The sequence below is a fragment of the Buteo buteo genome, chromosome 3 (genome assembly GCF_964188355.1).
Source record: "Buteo buteo chromosome 3, bButBut1.hap1.1, whole genome shotgun sequence".
In the NCBI taxonomy this organism is placed as follows: Eukaryota; Metazoa; Chordata; class Aves; order Accipitriformes; family Accipitridae; genus Buteo; species Buteo buteo.
This window is the reverse complement of record NC_134173.1, coordinates 78,517,175-78,537,961: the sequence shown is the minus strand read 5'-3', so window position 1 is coordinate 78,537,961 and position 20,787 is coordinate 78,517,175. Positions and strand designations below refer to the sequence as shown.

At 49.0% G+C, this 20,787-nt stretch overlaps 1 protein-coding gene across 48 annotated transcripts in view; it reads right to left on the bottom strand.

The window, feature by feature from the left end:
• Positions 1-19,778, bottom strand: part of SCRIB (scribble planar cell polarity protein) — a 116,294-nt gene extending 96,516 nt beyond the window's left edge. For 26 of the 48 annotated variants that reach the window (XM_075024210.1, XM_075024196.1, XM_075024204.1 and 23 more), the window contains exon 1: positions 19,355-19,777. In XM_075024210.1, the coding sequence (XP_074880311.1) occupies positions 19,355-19,516 (162 nt within the window). In that variant the 5' untranslated portion in view covers positions 19,517-19,777. Of the gene's footprint in view, positions 1-19,354 lie in introns of all 48 variants that reach the window. The other 22 variants (XM_075024226.1, XM_075024248.1, XM_075024221.1 and 19 more) reach the window with 2 other exon arrangements.
• Between the last annotated feature and the right edge of the window lie 1,009 nt (positions 19,779-20,787).

Genomic DNA, 20,787 nt, shown 5'->3' with positions numbered 1-20,787 from the left:
ACTCACAGATCAGAAAACATGTCCAGAGAGTCAGGGATGCTTACACAGACCACACTGAGAAGGACCAAACAAGAATTTGAGGTCTGAACCTTCTTTCTCAGTTGCTTTTCTGGTAATCCATCTGCATAAAAGGTTGCTGAAATGTACCTCCCCAGGCATGGTTGTGGGGTTATTGAGATTTGTTCAAGTTCAGGGTCATGGGACGCCCACAACTATCACCCATAACATCGCAAAGAACGACGATACAGACCAGACAAGGGAGGTGTAGGGAAAGAAAAGGTGATACACAACATAACCGTGAAAAGATACACAGACCATAAAGAGAGCAGCTTGCCCCACTAGAAGGGATGAAGATGAGGTCTAAAAATGTAACTTGAGAAGTTTCTCAGCTGTAGATCAAAACCTCTGCAGTTTCCCATAGAGATGGCTTAGTCAGGAAGCTCTGCTGGGTGCAAGTGCACGTTTGAGGGACTGCAAAACACAACATGGCCTTTGCTACATGGAGGTTATCGTGCTTCCACATCACTCCCCATACTGAAAGGGAGAAGTGTTCTGGGACGAACAGCAGTGATATGAAATTCATACTCCCGAGGTCCTAAAGTAGTACAGGAGACCATAATAAGTAAAAAAAAGAAGGAAAAAAAAAAAAGTCCTCTTGACACTGAACAGCATAAGTTCTTTTTAATTCAGTTTATCTAATGCAAATCAGTGTAGTAAGAAAGGAAGTAGGTGAAAGTCTAAATGACAACAAAGGTTCAAGCCAGAGCAGGAGGTTTAGCGACTTGATTTGCTATTGTTTCCTAGATCCTTCTCCTAATTTTAGAATGCAAGGAAATTCCAGGCAAGACATTGTGTTGACCTGCTAGAGTCTACAAGCTGGAAAATAACAACAGGAACAGAACATCTAAAGTCCAAACTTTTAGCACTTCTGCCTACAGATTTCAGGCAGTCTCAAAATAGATGTGCACACTTAAAAAACAAACTAGAATAAACTAGAATAAAATCATGCTATATGTTGCAGTGCAACATATATGGGAAGCATTTATTGACACAATAGAGATTTAGGAGCTAACTATCTGTGGGGCAAACTGGTAGCTGTGAACATTGACTTTGGTTTTACCTACAGTTAAGTTTTACTTTCTTAGCTAGGTCATCAAAATCAAAACAACATAACACTTCTTTGGCACAGCAGTTGTATCCATACAGTTTATTGCAATTTAACAGAACAAACTGAGTAACAGGCCTTTTACAAGCGTAACTACCTTACTGAAAATAATCAGAATCTACATGCACACAGACATGCCTGTGAAGCCAAGAGCAGACCAAGCCTCAGAATTAGGCTGTCATGACAATTTCACAATGCTTCCCAATGCATCCAATTAACTTTGCTTCATGGAGACATCTACTAAATATAACGTTCCAAAATACCTTGCTTTGTGTGCTATTTTTTTATATCAGTTAAACAGCATTTTTTTCTCCCCCAGCTTTTTCTAAAAAAAAAAAAAAAAAAAAAAAAAAGGTAAAACAAAACCTCCAAAACCAAAACCTCACAGTGCTGACAGACTATTATCAGATCTGTACACAATTTTCCATTCAGCAAACCGCAAGGCAGCAAGAGTAGTACAACCCACTTCTTAAGATTCAGTTAAACTGGACTTTAATAAAATATTTTGATGTGACAAAAATTCAAACTAGTAAAAAGTCATCAGTGGACTTCACAGAAAACAAATGCAGAACTACAGTACTCCCATGCAAGAATTAAGATTTTATATTTGGGGAAAAAAAAAAAGAAAAAAAAAGGAACGTTAAGCAGAATCCAAGTAAGCCACCATGTCCACTCTGACTAGCAAAACCTTCTTGTTAATTGTTAGGTACCAGCCACTCACTCATCATTAACCCCTTACCAACAGGATTGTGTCAATTAAATACTGCTAGCTGAAGCACAGTTACACCAGCAAGTCTGTATTTTCCCTTGACTGCTTTGCTCATGAATGTCTTTACTATAGTTGCACAAACAGTTTTGCCAACGGAGCATACTGATGCTTCCATAACCAGTCTAGTAAACTTAACCACTGTTGCATCATAGAAATGCAAAGGTAGACCAGCACTGCTGAAGCAAATAAACAAGACGCTGGTTGTTCAGCTGCTGTTCAGAGGTGGGACCATCTTCAGGAGTTAGCACTTAAAAGCACAGAACATATGTGCTTCCCAATTATGCTAGCAAACCTTTCAGAAAACTAGCAAGCAGTCAAACTTTGCTCTTATGTCTATTGGAACTACAGCTAATATGATGTAAAATATGGAAACATGATGTAATCAAGAACTGATAAGACTGCAAACACTGTATCTAACACGCCCGACGCATATAATTTTCAGCTCAGTATTTTGTGAACTGGGTACTTCAACTTTTAAGTCCAACAGTCAAATTTACAAAGCAAGACTGCACAAGAGATTAATTTGTGACACTGGAAATGGAGAACAAATTAATTTTAAAATTGTTACTGGAACTAAGAGTGAAAACTTAAGCAAATATTTCTTTGGAGGCTGGCAATTATCCCTTTTTCTAATCAATGTTAACTCTGTTTCATACAGCTGGCGAAAAAAAAAATATCACAAATTTAGCACTACACCAAATGTCTCTATGAAGATGAAACATACACAACTTCAAGATTTTCTGAATATTAAAAAAAAAAAACAAAACAAAACACCAAATCTGCATGACCTAGATCTTTCAGTGTCCAAACTAGACTGATACAAGATCAAAAATAGAAGTTTGAAGAAAAAAACAAGCAGCAATTTTACACTGTTTCCTGGCATACCAGAAGCCTAAAGACCACACAGAGCAAACATGGATTAACACAAAAGGACTCCAGCACACAGGAATTTGGCCAGCTCAGAGTATGATGGAAGTTATCACAAATTAAAAAAAAAGGCTCAAGACAAAGATCAGGGGGCGTATTAGTATATTAACAGCATCATTGGGTAGCTAGGGGTGAGAAAACCTTTGTAAATTAGAATATACTACAAACATATTCTACTGTTGAAGTGTGCGAATGGTTACAGGATGGCTAAGATGGAAAACAACTATAAAATTGTCTTGCAAATAAGATTCAGGGGGCATAAACTCTTACAATATCCAGAGCACAGCAACTGCAACATAATAGATTGAAAATACATAGGCCATTGCTCTCATTAATGTACTGATTGGCTGAAAATTAGTGAAAGGTATAAAGAGCCTGTAAAGCACTACAAGCCAAAAGATAAGAAATACTCCACAAAATTATAACATGCAAAAAAGACAGAAAAACATGGAATACAGGCTCTGCAGAATGTTTTCAGATGCAACATCCTCATTCCGCAGCCCCTCTAAAGACGAAAGCAAATGTATGAGAAGTCATTCAAGAGCTATCTATAATTTCTAAACCAAAATTCAATTACTTCAATCTCTTCAAAAAAAAAAAAAAAGCCACCTATATCCATGGATTTTTCAGTCAAAAGGGACAATGAAGTAATATCCTTCTAATCCTTTGTATATCACAGACCTTTATCACAGAGTCATGAAATAATTCAGGTTGGAAGGAGCCTCAGGAGATCTCTAGTCCCACCTCTTGCTCAAAGCAGGGTCAGCCATGAAGTCAGACCAGGTTGCTCAGGCCTTTGTCTAGTCAAGTCTTTCAAAACCTCCAGCGATGGAGGATCCAAAAATCCTCTGGGCCCCTGGGCCCGCCAGTTACTTATCCTCGCAGTGAAAAAAGCTTCCTTGTACCCAGAGGGAACCACCTCGTTCAACGCCGCCCTGTGCTTCTCGTCCTCCCCCATGCACCGCCGGCCCTCGTCTCCTTGATAACCTTCCTGCACACACCGGCACGCTGCTATGAAGTCACTCTGAAGCCGTGTCTTCTCCAGGCTGAAGAAGTCCCGTTCCTGCGGCCCGTCCTCTCAGGGCAAGCGCTTCGGTCCCCAGCCACCCTACGGACCCCCTCCTGAACTCACACCAGTTTGGCAACGCTGTTCTCGTACTGTGGGCCCCACAATGGATGTGGTATCAAGGTGTGGTCTGTGGAGTGCTGATTAGAGGGCAATAATCACTCCCCCAGTCTCTGGGTGCGCTCCTGTCAGTAGGTCCAGTATGCTGTTGGCCCTCCACGATGCCAAGGCACCCTGCTAGACCCTGCGAGGAGCTGAACTCTGAATACACGGAGCAAGGATGGAAGCCGAGCACCTTTAGCACATCATCCAATGGGAAGAGCGGAGAGGAGGTGGCCACGTACGATACACAAAGAATGTTGCCAACAATAGTACATGCAACACGAAATCAAACTCACAGGTCCATTTGCATAACCAAATAAAAAGCCTCAAATGTCCCTTTTTGCTGTTGCCAGGCAAACATTGAAGTGTGCAACCAATATAAACAAAGGAAGAGAACCATCAAAACTTTAGGAGACCCCCGACTGTGACAAACCTTTCACAATCAAACCACACCAGTCACTTGGAAGCTACGCTTACGTGAGTTACACAGCTAGCCGCTATAAATGGTTGGGTTCCCAAGAAACTCCAGGTAAGCTAATGGACCACCCTGAACTATTTATTCTACTCCTGTGAGAGTACATGACACTTGCTTGTCAGCTAGGTCCAGATACCCACAATTAAACTGGAAAGACTTTACTTCTGCCTTAACAACGACTGATGCCTCAGCAACTTTGGAAGACCTACTTCAATACTGAAATACGATGATATATGCAGAAATGAGAAAGGATGAAACCCCAGTGCAATTATTAATGAACCTCTTGATTCAGACCACTGCCTTGGGTGTAATTTTATAAAAGAAAAATATTAGGTTAATAGAGCAGAATCACTGCTATGACAGTCAAAACTATCATCATTGCAAAGGGAAAGAAATGTCAGCTTCAAATTGAAATATTACAACCAGCCAAGCAGAGAGCCATCCTGACCACACAGCACTCATCTTCAATGGTTAGGTCAGTCCTACTTAAGGAACATTTCCAAACAGCACACTGTGGTTTTATTTGAGGTTATCCAGAGAAACAATAACAGGCTCAGCCAGTTTATGAAAACAAGAAACACTGGTAGCAGCACATACAGGCTCCATTTGGTAGACTCACCTTTGGCATCTGCTGAGGAACTGAAATATCTGTGTATTGAGAAAGTCCTGAGCCTCACATACTGATGCCGAGGCCCACTGATCTAGGACACATTTCTTACTGATAATGCAAGGGTGCCCGACACCATACTTTGCAGAGGTTCTCCCTGAGTGAGACGCAAAAGCACAAAAGTCCCCGATCCCATGGAGTTCAGTATACATACATGAAGTGTTTTGCCTGCACTTAATTTACAAGCCAGGTTAGCCCACGGCTCCAGCTTTGGTCGCTCTTACATGGGAAAGCGGAGTAAGCCCAGGAAGGAGGAAATACCCACCTGATTAAGAAATGAGCTTCTGTCCTCATAGCCTCAACATGTCATGACAGCTCCCCAGCAATGCAGATGGGTGGCACTAGAGGTGGCGCTGGCCAAAATTAAGAGGGGGATGCCTAACTCCTGAGTAGAGAAAAAAGTCTGACAGTCCCCTGTACCCCTTCCTCATTCATTATGTGAGGAACTCTGACTGTCCAACTCCAGAACTGGCTGCATCAGCCGCCTCCTGTTCTGCAAGAGTGAATGGAGCCAGCCACCACTGCCTTCACACACGGCCTTGATCAGCATGAGGCAGGTATCTCACTGCCTAGGAACACTAGCACAGAACTTCCAGCTAAACTAAGAGAGCAGGGTAAGTTTCTGGAAAGCCAATGTCTGCAAAACTGCAAAAGAGTAGGTAGCAGGACAGTGAGTGAGGGATGCAGATTTCCAAATACAGCAGTTCACTCAAAAAGGCAATTTGTGTCACGGAGGCAGGTCCAGCAGAAACACAGAAAGGTTGAGGTTGGAAGGGACCTCTCAAGATCAGCTAGTCTGACCTCTGCTCAAAGCAGGGTCAGCTACAGCAGGTTATCCACGGCTGTGTCCACAAGGGTTTTGAATATCTCTAAGGATGAACATTCTGCAACCTCACCAGGCAACATGTTCCAGTGTTCGACCACCCCTCCAGTGTAACAAAAAAACCAAACAAACAAACAAAAAGAGTGTTTCCTCATGTTTAAACAGGATTTCCTCTATTTCACTCTGTGCCTATTACCTCTTGTCAGTAGTGTCCAATGGCAGGGACAAGAGTCTGGCTCCATCTCCTTTGCTCCCTGACATCATATATACATTGCTAAAATCCCTCTAAGCCTTCTCTTCTCCAGGCTGAAGACTCCCAACACTCTCAGCCTCTCCCCATATTACAGATGCCCCAGTCTCTCAATCATTTTTGCGGCCCTTCACTGGACACACTCCTGTATGTCCATGTCTCCCCTGCACTGTGGAGCCCAGCACTGGACACAGTTCTCCAGAGCAGAACAGAGGGGAAGAATCACCTCCCTTGACCAGCTGGCAATACTCTTCCTAACTGCTTGTCAACCTGTGGTCTACCAGGACCCGCAGAGTTTCTGCAAAGCTGCTTTTTGGGTTGTTGGTCCCCTGTGTGTACTGCTACATGAGGTTATTCCTCCCCAGGTGCAGAAATTGGCATTTCCCTTTGTTGGACTCCATGAAACTCACATTGGTCCACTTTTCCAGACTGTAAAGATCCCTCTGAACTGCAGCACAACAATCTGGTAGATGCAAAGCTGCACACTGCAAGTATACACACAGCAAAGTCATAAAAGGCCCTTGTAAGCCCAGTCTCTTGCCTTTCAGAGGCCCTAGAAAACATCTGAAGGAGGTTCCATCCTCCCCTCTGCAATTAGCATGCCTCCAACTAAGCTGTGTTTCTTCAGCTTGCTGATGAGAAGTACTTTCTCCAAACCTCAATCCTGCCTCTTTGACTGTCGATGTTCATATCTATGAAGCTCCCAGCATTAGTACTGAGGATGCAGCAAAGCCCCAGGACATGAGAAAAAGGTTAATGGAGCTATTAGGTTAGCCTAGAGAACCACAGTATTCAGATAGCGAAGCTGGGAATTTGGGCACCACCCCCAAGGGCTTCCTTTCTGCTGCAGAACAATGCTTAGCAGAGCCTTGCCTCCTCCCCCTGCTCACTTACTCAGATCAAGAGGTGGAAAACGAAAAAAGGAGAAAGGACAATGGATAAAAGGATCAGAACAAACCCTCTGAGCTAACACTCAACTATGCCGTTTTCCAGAAACAACAAAATCCTGAGGGCAGGCCTGGAAAGCCAACCATTCCCCAAATGGGATCAATGACCAAGGAGCCAGCACAGCTCAGTGGGGCAGACAGCACCACGTAACCCCAGCCACCCCCACGCCGCCACTGCTGGCTGCTTGGAAGAGGCACAGTGGAGCTGGCCCAGCTGCTCTGGCAGGAGGGAGGGAAAGGGCTTCAGTCCTGGAACGACCCGAGCAGTCTGATGATGCGCGGCAGGGTCAGGGATGCAGATCTACCAGGCCTGCCGAGCTTCCCACGCAGACTGCCGGTGCCCACGACACCAGCATCCAGCCTGTGGCAACCACGGCCACAGCGTCCCTGCAACAAGGCCAGAGCCCTGCGCCCATCCACGATTCACATGATGGCAGCACAAGGCTGTATGTCCTACAGCTCCCATCCCATCTGCAGAAAGACGCATCTTCACAGCCAAGCAAGCACAGAAAGCTGTTTGGCTGCTGAAGCCTGGGACTTGGAAAACATTGACTGCTTCTGCATGCAGACTGCTCCCCCCTTCCAGGTCAGCCCCAGGCCCAGGTTAGCTTCATGACTTTTCTGAATCTTTGTTTTTTCGAGGCCATAGCAGCAAAAGGGCTTCTGGCCTACCCAAGGCTGAACGCCAGCCCTCCCCTCACCCACCACTGCTTCGGCAAGGAGATCCCCTCCGCACTCCCTGCACTAAGGCACAACACCAAGAGACACGTGAAGCAGTCCCACGCATCTGGGCAGCCGCATTTGTCCCATTCCACTCCCCAAACTTCAGTCCTGCCAAAGGTACCGTGCCTAAATCCCAGGGGAAGGGGATAGGACACGGGGTCTTTGCTCCCCAGCATCACCTTGCTGCTCTCCTCCAACAGCCAGCCCCCACGCTCCCACCTGTACCTGGACAAGAGCCATCTCCACGGTGGCCAAGAGGGACAGAGGAGGGCAAACAGATGCCCGGGCTCCTCTACCAGTTTCTCCAGAGGAGAAGCCATGCCGTTCTGCAGCACAGACAGCTGGCAGGGGCTGCCTTGGTGCCAGGACCCCTGCTGCAAACAGCAGCCAGGACGGGAGCGGCTGTCAAGGGCCATAGGGCTGTAGGGACGTTTCTCCCCTCAACTAAGCATGCTTTAAGCAGGCTTCACTGAAACACCTCATAAAGATGGGGCATTTCTCAAAGTGAGATGGCTGCAGCACTGCTGAAGGGGAGCAGGACGTGTGCCAGGGGAAGAGTTGTCAGACACCCAACTTGCACAACCATAGAGTCATAATGATCTTACACATAGGCCAATGTCTTTGAAATAAGGCGGTGACAATTTATATGGACACCAGGAACTGGGTCTACACTGTAAACATGGTCTTTACACTGGAATTGCACAAAACCTTTTTCCTTCTGCAGCCAAAACTATCAAGGCGTTCCCAAGCTCTACTAGCCAAACAGCGGGTCTCAGACATCTCCTTTTCCTCAAAAACAACCTATGACAGTCCAGGCTGCCTCTGAGACAAAGGCCCAGGGCCAGAGGTGTTTGGACCAGGTGATTTTGCTGCAGGGACCGGGCATACCAACAGTGCCTGCCACGTTACTTCTCCTCCAACACAGGCTAAGGGGATCCAAGGCAGAGGTTTTGCTAACCTTTCCGATGCTGGAAGTGCCAGTGATAAGGAGACGTCCTCCTTACATCTCATTACTCTTAAGAGAATTTCAAGTCCAACTGTCAAACCCTGCTGGTACAGCCCCGCTGCTTTCAGCAGGACAGCACATGTTTAATTAAAGGCAGGATCAGACTGTGTAGTAGGAAAATAATGACAATTCTCCTGGTGATTCATGAGCAAGAAGAGGGCCTGGTTTCCCATGCCACCATGGGCTGGGCTCGCAGCAGCATGCAGCAGAGCTCCGTGTGTTGGTCCCCAACCAGAACGAATGCACACGACGCTGCCACCATGGGCAGGTGTCTGTCAGCAGTGAAATGCAGCAGCTCGGGCAGCTCCTCAAAATGCTCACAGCAAAACCAGATCACATATTTGAGCCTTGTGTTTCATTCACATTTTTCTGATTAAACACGGGCTTGACATCTTAACAATTGCCCACAGAAGAAGCAGAGACTCTGCTGCATGCTCCGCAGCCAAGGCATCAGAACGCAGGAGCACGCCTGCCTGCCTTTCCAGTCTCAGAGACCTACAGGTAGAAGTGTGAACAGAACTGAGGTCCCTCCTTTTACATGTGTGATGAAAGAAAGAGCTGACCCTTGACGACTGTGCCAGTGGGATTGCCTTTGGGGAAAGCCAGCTGTATGAGAGAGATTCAAGCGGAGCTGGAAGCCAAAACTGCAAAGGAAAACACCTGGGAGTTGATCAGCTCTCTAAGTTTAAACTCAGTCCTTCCAAGTCACTGTGCTCAAAGCCAACACCTTACAGGTGAGGCCACAGAACCAGAAAGTCTTCTATCCCACAGCTGGGCAGCTTGGGCAAGACGCCAGTCCCAGAGGCTGCCCAGCTCCCTTAGCAGAGCGGGAGTCAGTCCACTTCCAGCAGAGCCAAGCGCCTCCAGCTAGCACCAGGTTGCATCACCAGAGCAGTGAACCCAAGACACACCTTTCCCTATACTGAGAGAAATATATCTTCCCAGGATAGCTAGATTCATGGAGAAGAATCACTCCACCTGAAATCTAGGGAGCATAACGGAGTTAATGGTAGCAGAGGTCAAAAACGTGATCAGCGCTGCTGAGAGATGAGACCATCAGTTCAGAGCTCCAGCGGAGAGGCCGCACCTCGGCCCCCGTCAGGCAGCCCTGGTGCCACAGGGAGGGCACCACTACCTCCATCCAGGTAGACCCTCGCACCAGGGCGTTCCTCAGAGAGCCTCCTGCCAGTTACCCAGAGACTCAGTCTGACCCACCTGAGCAGGCATGGGACAAGACCACTGGCAGTGGATACAGACCGCTTGTCAGCCCAAACAAGGGATCTTCCCAAATAACTGACTGCAACTATAGCGGTGTTTCATTCTCCACTCCTCACAGCTTTTGCCACGGATACGAAACTGGCTTCAGCCTTTTCTGGCCACAAGCATGTAATCACAAACACCTGGAAGGCAGCAACTCAGCAGAGTCCCAAAGAGGACTCGGCCGAACTGCAGCGGCCGAACAGCAGGCACAGCGGCCTTCAGCCAAGCTCGGGTTTGCAGCCAGACCGCCAGGGCAGGCCACCTTCCCGTGCTGCAGCAGGGACGGCAAAGGGGGGGCTCTCCTCCCCATCAAGGGGGGGCTCTCCTCCCCATCGGCCCCCACCCAGCACAGGAGAAGGGGACGCTCCTCGCCTGCCCACCCCAGGCAGACCCACGACAAGGAGGAGACGCATGGGCAGGCCTGGAGAGGCAGGGCAGGAGCACGCTGAACACGGGCGGCTACGCATGCTCCCCCACACACACAGGAGCTCGGAGCCGGCGAGGAGGCCAACCCTACACACACACAGGCTGCTCCCTGGCTGCGGGACGCAGCCCTCCCCAACGCAGACTGGCCGGATTTCCGACTATTTAACCCCACGGATCAGGCCCTGAGGAATGTGTTTCAAATATATAAAAGTACTTAAGCATCGGAATACATTCCAGCTAAGACAAAGCAAGCTGTCTCCAAGCCAAAGGCTCACCAGCTGCTTCTTCCCAGGCACTTAAGCGGGGACTGAGGAATGCAGTCCCCTCTGGGGCCGGACGCAGCAACTGTTCCCCTGCAGACAGCACGCTGCTGCCCGAGGACAGCACGCGGGAGCAGCGTGGAATCTCTGGTCCAAATGAAATGACAAACCAATTCAGGGCCACGGAAAGGAAATCCCCAAGCCAGAATTAGATCACATCACGACACCACAATTAACACACCTCTCTACCGCTTGCATAGAGCTGGGCGGAGGTGGGGGGTTTACTGACGGGACCAATTCATGGTCTCAGACTGCATCTTAAACACGAAAGCAGCAGTGTACAACTGCATAAACAGAGGGCCCCCCTACTGAAACGAGAGCACAAGGGACCTCCACCTCACTCCTGTACAGTGGGCTGGGAGGAGTCCAAAGGACGAGTGCCACCGACACATGGGCACTCCCTGCGGCAGACATGGAGCATCCAGTGGCATTTTCCGTTGAAATACAGCAAAAGCATTCATCTGGAGAGACCTGTTGAGATCATTGCACGGGACAGCGTTCTGGCTACGGGTGAAGAAGCAAAACCTAATATACTCCAAGTACTATCCAAAGACATCTCCCCCTTTCTTATCTATTCTATGATTTATCTCTTCCCACTCAACCCCCTCCCTGGCATACCAGCACCTCAGGAATAGTCTCCAGTGCAATAAAGGGACCCGATCTACCAATCTAGTTTTCTTCTAAACCATCTTCTGACCAAAGAAGGGTCAACTAGCAACTACAAAAAAGTAATTTACTTATCTGTAAAGCCACAAATATTAGCAACAGGGAAAAATGCCAAGAGTTATACAATAACCTGTTCCAATTGTTTCAAATGGAATTGTATTTTCTTGAGGCAGAAATCATATCACCCTGTAAGTTTATACAACAGATGCATCTCCAGCACCAAGAGGCACCATAAAACAAACAAAAAAACCCCAACAAATAAGCTCTAATGCTGAAACTGGGAAACCAAGACAAGGCAGACGAGATCAAGTTTATTAATCGGTACAGAGCAGAATACTCAGACTACAGAAGACTGTACACTGGGGAGTTCATGGAAGCACATTTGGGGGACTGGAAAAGTCTTAAAGAAGAGTTAAGTGTCCCTGTGTGGAAGGAGACAGCAGGAGATTCTCAGACACAAAAGACACAAACAACTCCTCTGAACAGGAAGAGTACAAAGAATAGGAAGGTGCCAAAGCAGCTCTCAGGGGAACAGCTCAGACATACACCATTAAATACCCTGAACTAGAAATGAAAAAAGGAGGAGTCAGAAACCACAGAGAACCTTGCAATGCAAGAGCTCTGTGGGCTGTCACGTTCCTCTGCCTTAGCACACTGCACATCTTGCCATCCAGAACGCTCTTTCACCACTGTTCCCTGCCTCATCCAAGTTTCTATCAGGGAGACAGTGAGACAAGGTTAGGAAATCCAGGAATATTCAGGGGAACATACGTAACAGGTCAGAGGAGACCTAAAGAGGTTAACCTAGTCTTGCCTTTACCTCTAACCATCAGTGAAACACCACCTAAATCATTCCTGACAGATACTCAGACAATAGCCAAAGGGAATAAGGAGAAATCTTAAGAGGTCCAAGCAGATCAGGTAACGAGCAAATGCTCTGTAGTGCCACTGGGATAATCGCGTTTATGCTTTAGAGATAGCGTCCTGGAACATGAGCAAGGGAAGGTGAACCTATGCCAGTAATTGTCACTGAGAAACACGAGGAATCCCAAAGGTGCGAGCTCGTTCCAAGCAGCCAACTTAGCAGCCAATGCACCCAAAGACATGGAAGATGTTATTAACCACATGACAAGAGACATATCTAGAGGTTTACAATAACTGGGTCAGCTGAACCCAGGGGAAAGACTGAGTGGGTGCTTTCACTGATGACATCCCTACATTGTACAAAAACAGTGCAAAGGCAGATTTGGTGAGAGGCAGCACCATTTAGGCCATAGTCACCTAAGTCTTCATTAACTCTTTACTTCACTGAACTTCTTTGCCACCCAGTATGCCTTTTTACCTCACTGCTACACTCATTTGAACTTTCTTCAAGACCTGAGCTCCTTCTGAGATCCAGACAGGGCAGCACACCCACACGCTGTCCAACAACAAAGCTGACTACACACCTTGGAGCTCACAAGAGAAGTGAATATTAATAGTCAATTCTTATTTGCAGACCTTAAAGCATAAAATCACTTCCGTGCTCCTCCTTCCTGTTCCCTTGTTTGTATGTCCAAGAGTTCTACTAGCTCTTTTTTCCACAATTGAGCCTATCCTAAATCCCTCTAGTCACCATGCCAGGATTTATAAGACAGACAGTTCCTGCACAGAGAGAAAACTATGAGGGTGAAATGGCCTGCACTTATTTCAACTTCTGGGCAGCAGCACATCCAGAATACCTGGCTTTTGGAGAAACAAGACCACATCCATTTGTACACATTAACTCATACGGCTTCTGAACTCCTGGAAGGAATAGAGAGGCATGCCAACTCTGTGCACAGGTCTCATAACAATCAAGTGAAACCAGTTTCTTGACTGGTTTTGTTAAACAAATGCAGCTTGCAGTTTTGACAAAGCCTGTGATGCAAACAATTCACATGCAGAAGAGAAGGTGCCCACCACACACTCAAGCCTTAATGGGCACCAAAGCTCAGTCTCATTACAGCATGGTGAAACACTGAGGAGTCCAGTCACTGATGATTTGTGGTTCCCTGACTTTCTCAGGGAAGGACTATTAGCATGGAGAGATTAAAAGGAGCAGCTTTACTCCTCCATGGAAGTAAATAAAACCCAAGATCCTCCTTGCAGGCCCCAGATGCCAGGAAATTAAAAGCTGCTCTTAATTAGCTTTGCAAGGCCCCACCTTGCCTTGGGAAAGTGACAAACACCGCTCTCAGGTTTCACCCTGCTCGATGCAGCAGGATCCCAGGCTCTGGACAAAGGACACCGATGCTCTTGCCCCAGGCCAAGGGCAGCCAAACAGGAGGAACTGCTGAAGCCCAGACTGCTTCTACCAGCCTAGAAATGGCCCTGCCAAGATGCAAACAGCAACAAGCAAGAACAGGAAGGTATCTGCACTGGACCCAAAAGGCCTCCTCTCCCTGGTGCTCTAGCCAGGTGTCCCTCTCTCATAATTTTCAGTACAAGCTACTAACAGCTCACTGGGCAGTAGGAAAAAAAAAAAAAAAAGTTTTCTGCACTGGGCCCAATCTGTCATGGGAGCTTTAGTAAGGAAAAAGCAAAGCAGAGAAACAGCAAACCTTCCATTAGACATCCCTAGGGCTTGCCTCTTCAACACCACCACTATTAAAAAACCGGGAATCAAAGCTAGCTCTTTAATTTCTTCCTTTCCCCCCCACTCTCTCTGCACGATCCCTCTGCCTGCCCCCCCAGCCTCACTTCCCTGCCCAGGTATCCTTCCAGCAGGAGGTCTCCAGCAGCCTGCCCCCCTGCACACTCCTGCTGACACAGAGGTCTCCTCCCTCCTCCAGATTGACTTGTTCATAATTTTCATTCCCTACTCAGCTCCACCCTCCCTTCCTCCTACACCAGGTCCTACGGGCCCTGCTCCACCCAGGTTTCTTCCGACCTCTCCCTTTTGCCTTCCCATACTCCAAACCGGAGCACTCCCCTGAAAGCACACCAAGAGCCTCTGGATCCCTGTTGACCACGCTCCGCTGCTGAGCTGTGACCAGTTACATCCACCACCTCCAAATTCCAGACTGTGTTCATTCCTTTCTGGTGAGACCTGCACCTCTGAAGTGCTCACAGAGAGTGGACTAAATGAGTCAGGTGGTTTTTGAAGCTCTAATGTAATGATTTAGCAGGCTGTATCCTTGAAACCTATCCCTCTAGCTGAAGGACCTGCTATTTATCCTGCTGCTGTAGTGTGCCACATGTTCACAGTCCTGCAGAAATCACTTCACGCAAGCCAGGTAGAGCAGAAGTCAGCACACAGCAAGATGTTTCCTCCTCTGGAATTCAGACACCCTTGTGAAGAGCACGGGGAACGTATCAAATGGAATTTATCATTTTCCATTAAATCACACTGTATCACCCTGGCAGCAAATCCCTGCAACAAGGCAGCAGATGCTCCTAACACAGATTTAATCTATCACTTCAAACGACCAGAGTATAGCCACCATAATGAAAAATCTGGACTCAAGACCAGCAAGATTCCACATGGGCCAAATAAAAAAGAAGCAAGAGCAGACAGAAGAGTATTCAGCACTGCAGGACAGAGAGAAACAAGTGTTCACTTCTACAGCTTGGAAGAGAGAGTTCAGGAAAGCGTGGTGGTGTCTGTCATTCAGAAATGCCAGGAGGCAGGCAGATCATCTAATCAGATCAAGAGCAAAGCAGCAGCAAGAAGGGGACATGGGAAGTTCTGGTACAGAAGAAAATGGTGCCGCAGAAAGAGCAAGAGATTGCCAGGGTTTCTGGACTCTGGAATAAGCTGAATAAAGATGAAAAAAAGCATGTCAGACGGAGGTGGCCTGGTAGTGGGCTCCATGTAAGAAAACCCACAGAAGAGGAGTCAGATAAATTCAAACATTTTTCAAAGGAAGTTGTTTTCTAACTGTAAAACAAGATGACCTTTCCAAAAGCCAGCCACCCCTCCATTACTTTGCTTCAAAAATCACCTCCACATGGAAGCCTTCCCCAAAAATCCTGCTCGAGCCCTGAAAACAAACTTGCTGTGGTCAAACTTGCTACCAAAGACTGTATATACTCACTCACTCACATTTTTCTAACTGATCTCCGTTTGCTGCTCTCCTCTTCCGCCCCTACATGCACATCTCCATAGTCCTTTAAACTCTTCTCCCAAGGAATGGGCACACGCAGCCCTATTCTGTGAAACAAGCACACTTCCCTTTCCCCCCATCTTCATTGGTGGTACGCACAAATCCTCCTCCCAGTCTGTCTCTCACACAAAAGTCGTGTTTCCAGGAAGCACTCCTCAACTGGAAAGTGTCCCCCCAACCCGAACCAAAGACCTCTCCCATTGCCCTCCCTCAGGAAAAACACGTGCCCAAATCGAGTATTGCTGTCCTGTCTTTCCCTGGTGGAAGGGCAATTTGTTTTCCAATTTTCATCCCATATCCACCTGGGATAACATGCAGATTCTCACCCCTATGTTAGGTATCTGTCCCTACCCACATGACCTCCAACAGAAATATCCTTAAATAATGCCTTTCCTGCACGTGATTTGTGTGCCTGGGACTAAAAAGTGCACCTCTTCACTGCTCAAGTTGTATTAGCACAAGCCATTAGGACACATATTGGGTCAAACCTTAGGTGGACCTAACCTCGCACCCTTGTTCTACCAAAAATGCAGACCTCCTTATCAACTGACTGCAGGCCACCTGTGGCACCAGCTGGAGAAAACTTGGTGGGGGGCTGGAAAGGGGGAATACCGTGGGGCTTACTTCTGCTCACTCTTCCTGATGTGTCTCCAGGGCACAGCATCTCTAGGCAGCATCCACCAGCTCCTTGGCTTTTTTCAGGAGCAGTTAGCACTCAGGGGTGCTCCACTTGCTTTTCCTTCCGTTCCCCAGCTGTAGGTATTTGACGCTTACCTTGCTCATGAGGGAGAGGGCATTTAGATTTTGCTACGATGGGCTGATACCTGTCACGACTGGAGAAAGCCTGTAGCAGCTACAGACAGCACTTGATACGGAAGAGCGTGAGCACAGCAAGTCCAAAACAATACTTCCTCTAAGTCTCTCCTGGGATATGCAGCACAAACAAGATGGTGTCTTTGCACATACTCATTTTGGGTCGTTTTCTCTTCCATGAACCAGTCCACTTCTTTCCTAAGCTCATGTAAACTTTGAGCATCCATTACGTCATATGGCGAGTAGTTCCACACTTCAACTTAAGTATGTTTTGCATGAAAAATTATTTAGTTTGCTCTGAACAGAGCCCTCCAGTCCTCACGCAGGAAGAAACAGTGGTCAGTCGCTCCCTCTTCATTCTCTCCAGGCCATTTGTGATACTCCATATCTCTGTCATCTTATAGAGGAACAGCACTATCATTTTCAGACGGACTGAAGAAATCTTGTAGATGTTTATCTTCCCTGTGCAAAAGCTGTCGCATATTGAGTCTGATCACGCCATTTTCTGCTCCCCGTTCTCTGTACTTCTTCTGACTTTACTACATCTCTTCTGAGACTAAAGGACCAGAATCTCATCTGCCTGTTCTCTATTGTTTTTCTAATAATTCTTTGCCAGAAGAGTCTAAAAATTTGGAGGAACTCGAACACCAGAGAGGAACCCATGATCCCAGGATAGGTCACGACAAGAAGTCTGATGCTCCCAAGCCAAACTGACATAACAGCTGGAGTTAACTACAGCATTCACAAATACAAGCTCTTTGGGCGACAACAGGATGGAGACGCAGTGCTTAGGACAGCTACACAGTACCTGTTTTCAGGGGCAGGATAGTAGCTATCTGATCACAGACTAAATAAAATATCCATATAAATTTGCATTTATAATCCAAAAGATGCTCTTCAAAAGCTAACCAAAACCCAGTAATACCTCAGTCCAAATGGGTTCCATGTAAACACAAAGTAGGACTGTGACTCTTCAGCAGGGTATGAAGGAGTATGAGCAGCGCAAGGATCGGCAAGTTCACCACAGATCAGTCACAATTAGCCTCCTCTGCAGAAAAGACTTCCACTCATTCATAAGTCCTAACCTGCCTGTAACACACATTTTCCAGTAGGTTGAGAAATATCCCCACCTAAAGTATAATTTGATCCCAAGCTACATGATGGAAGAGAGCCGATAAAAGTGTCACACTAGTGTCTCCATACCTGAACAATGCACCCTCACAACTGAAACCCACAGGCAGCCTGGCTCACAGTAATTCAAAGGAAGACAAGCAGGAAAGACAAAGAGAATGCAAAAATATTAGAGACATCAAGAGAGCAAGAATCTGCCATTTGTATACAAGAGAATCTGTTTAGGTAGGGATGCGTAAATTGTACAGTTTAACAAAAACAAACCAAGTTATTTTGGCCTGAATCAAAGACAAGTTTTTGGGTTGCATGCTGGCGTTTGGTTTTCTTTCCAGATTTCACAGCAAATTTCATAACATGTCGGTAATTCAACAAGAAACTTTAAAACAAAAAAATAATGACCTGTTTCTCAATTTTTAAATAAAAAGGTGACTTATCTATACTCACTGACAAGCACCTATCCAAACAAGCTACAGTCAAATGCTTTGTCTCTCTGGCACAAGTAATACTTCACTAACTTTTTAAAAATGGTACAATTTCCACAGGGACTATGTAGTAAAGCTTCCTCCAGAACCTCCTATAGCCCAGTAACGTCTTAAGGCCTCCTCCTCCCTGAGTGGCAGGTTCAAATTCCAGTTCTCGTTTGCAGTGTCCTACGCTCCAGATTACCCAGCAGAATAGGAACATCATCGTTTCAGTTCCTGCTGAATGGTACATTAGGGCCCGAACATGAGAGCTCAGCCCGTACCCAAGACTCCCGCCTTGCGAAAGCAAAACCTTTGGGAGTCGGAGACGTCTGGGTCGAGCTAGCAGCTGTCTGCTGAGCAGATCTCCAGCCCTCTTGTTTCTACAGAGAGGTCACGTCGGCATGGTGTGTGGCAGCACGCTAAGGATTTATCACCAGCGTTACCTGGGCAGGGAGCTCTGTGGCTAAGCAGAACTGCGGACGAAGTTGCAAGCGCAGGCTGAAGTCCCAGACAATAAGCATAAAGCACCTCTATCGCTTTTAATAAACACATTTGACACCTTCTGCGGTTTACGGATTAAGCCAGAGTTTTTAAGTTCCCGTTGCGCATTGCTCCCCAGTAAGCACGGCGCACAGCACCGCTGGTTCGGGCAAAGCGTGTCTCCTCCACGGGCAGGAGACCCCTTTACCGGGCAGAGGAGCTCCCCTTCCCCGGGCAAGCCGCAACGAGCCTGCGGCTCCATGGGGAGCACGAAACCCACCCGGGAGTCCCGCTCCCGCACCGGAGGCGCTTGAGACCCGCCGGTTCCGGCTGCTCCGCTGCCCGGCCCCGGTCTCGGCGAGAAGCACGGGGAAGCCGGCCGGGGCTCGGACAGACCGAAGCCGCGCTCCCCACCGGGGGGCACGGGCCGTGGCAGGGAGAAGGAAAGCGGCGCGGCCGGGAGGAGGCCGCTCCCGGGAGCGGGGCCGGGTAGGCCGGGGCAGCGCCCGCCCGCTCCGCTCAGGGGCCGGCGAGAGGCGGCCTCGGGGAGAAGGCGCCGGCGGCCTCGGGCGGCCCCGGCAGGACAGCGGAAAGGGGCGGCCTCCCGCCAGGCCGGGCCGGGCCAGGCTCCGCCGGCCTCCAGCCCCACCAGGCCGGGCCGCGGCCGCGCTCCCCGGGCCGCAGCGGACCGAGACCTCTACCGGGGAGCCGCGGCCGGGCGAGGCCCGCGGCGGGCCGCGGCCTCACCTTGGGCAGCTCCCGGAGCTGGTTGGCGTCCAGCAGCAGCTCCTCCAGCGAACGGCTGTAGCGGTAGATCTCCTCGGGCACGGCCTGCAGCGAGCAGTGCCGCCGGTCCAGCGCCTCCACGTGCCGGTTGCAGCGCCAGAGCGGCGGCATGCACCGCAGCATCGCGCCGGGGATCGGCCGCGATCGGACTGCGGCCGCGCAGGGGCGGACCCGGGCGGGCAGCCGCCGCCGCCGCGCCGGGAAGGGGCCTGGCCCGAGGGAGGGCCTGGATGGGCGGGCGGGCGCTGCGGCAGGGCCGGGCCGGGCCGGGCCGAGCGGCGGTCCCGGTTCCGCTCTCCGCCTGGCGCCCCGGCTCCGCGCCGACCCCTCGGGCCTGGCCGCCGCCGCTCGGGCCCCGCCGCTCCACCGCCCGGGCCCGGTCGGTTCCTGGGGCCGCGCCGCCCCCCCGCGAGCGTCCCTGGGAAACGGAGTCCGCTCCCGCCCTGCCCCGCGCCCGCCCCGGCCCCGCCCGCGCCCCCCCTCAGGCCGGAGCGCGGAGCCGGGGAGGGGGACGGCGGACGAGGGGTCCGGCCGCCGCTGAGGCGGAGCGGAGCGGCCCCGTCAGGCCCGGGCAGCCCCGGCCGGCAGCCCTGGGTACCGGGGGAGCGGAGCGGAGGCGGCTCCGGGAGCCGTGGGCGGCGTTCTATGGGTCTATGGCTGATGGCGGCGTCGCAGCTGCGGCCGGGTCGGTGCGGTCAGCCTCCGCCCCGACAGCGCTTCGGGTTCAGCCGGGAGAAGTAACGTGCCAAGGGAAAAGCAACCCCGACTTTATTTGTAAGGCGAGAGCCGTGATGGTTTCCGTCGTCGTTTACGTGCACGCGCTCTCTCAGCTGGCGGCAGCTGGACATCACGTTCGGAGTATGAGACGGCATTAGGAAAACACTTCGAAAAAAGCCTGTGCCGCTGTGTAAAGTTGCGGGAGGCATCAACGTTTCTCTTTCGAAAGAGTAGTTAGGCTCAAGACAGTATACGAAGGCAATCGAAGTACAAAAGAGCTTCACTAGGAAGAGAGCTTGAACAATGCCCACACGCAGCAGAACACGAGTCAAGGGGCACAGTGGAGGCTTGTAAAACAAGTGCTGCGTGAGGAGAAATGGAGAACAATTGATTCCCATCTCCATCTCCCACACAAGGCACAGCAAGGCACAATCATGACAGACTAGGTTTAAAATCTACACGTGCATTCAGTTCTGGGACGTGTTGCTGAGGACGTTGCTTTGTAACAAAAGCGTGAAGTCCAAAGTGAGTCGTTACCTCCAAGTTGCCCACAGGACAATGCACCACCCTCCTCGTTATCATCTCATATTGCTTTCATGGTTTCCTGGTCTCTTTATCACTCTTTATCTTTCTTGCACAGTTATTTTTGCACATTTAAGTTTACCACCTCTTCATTT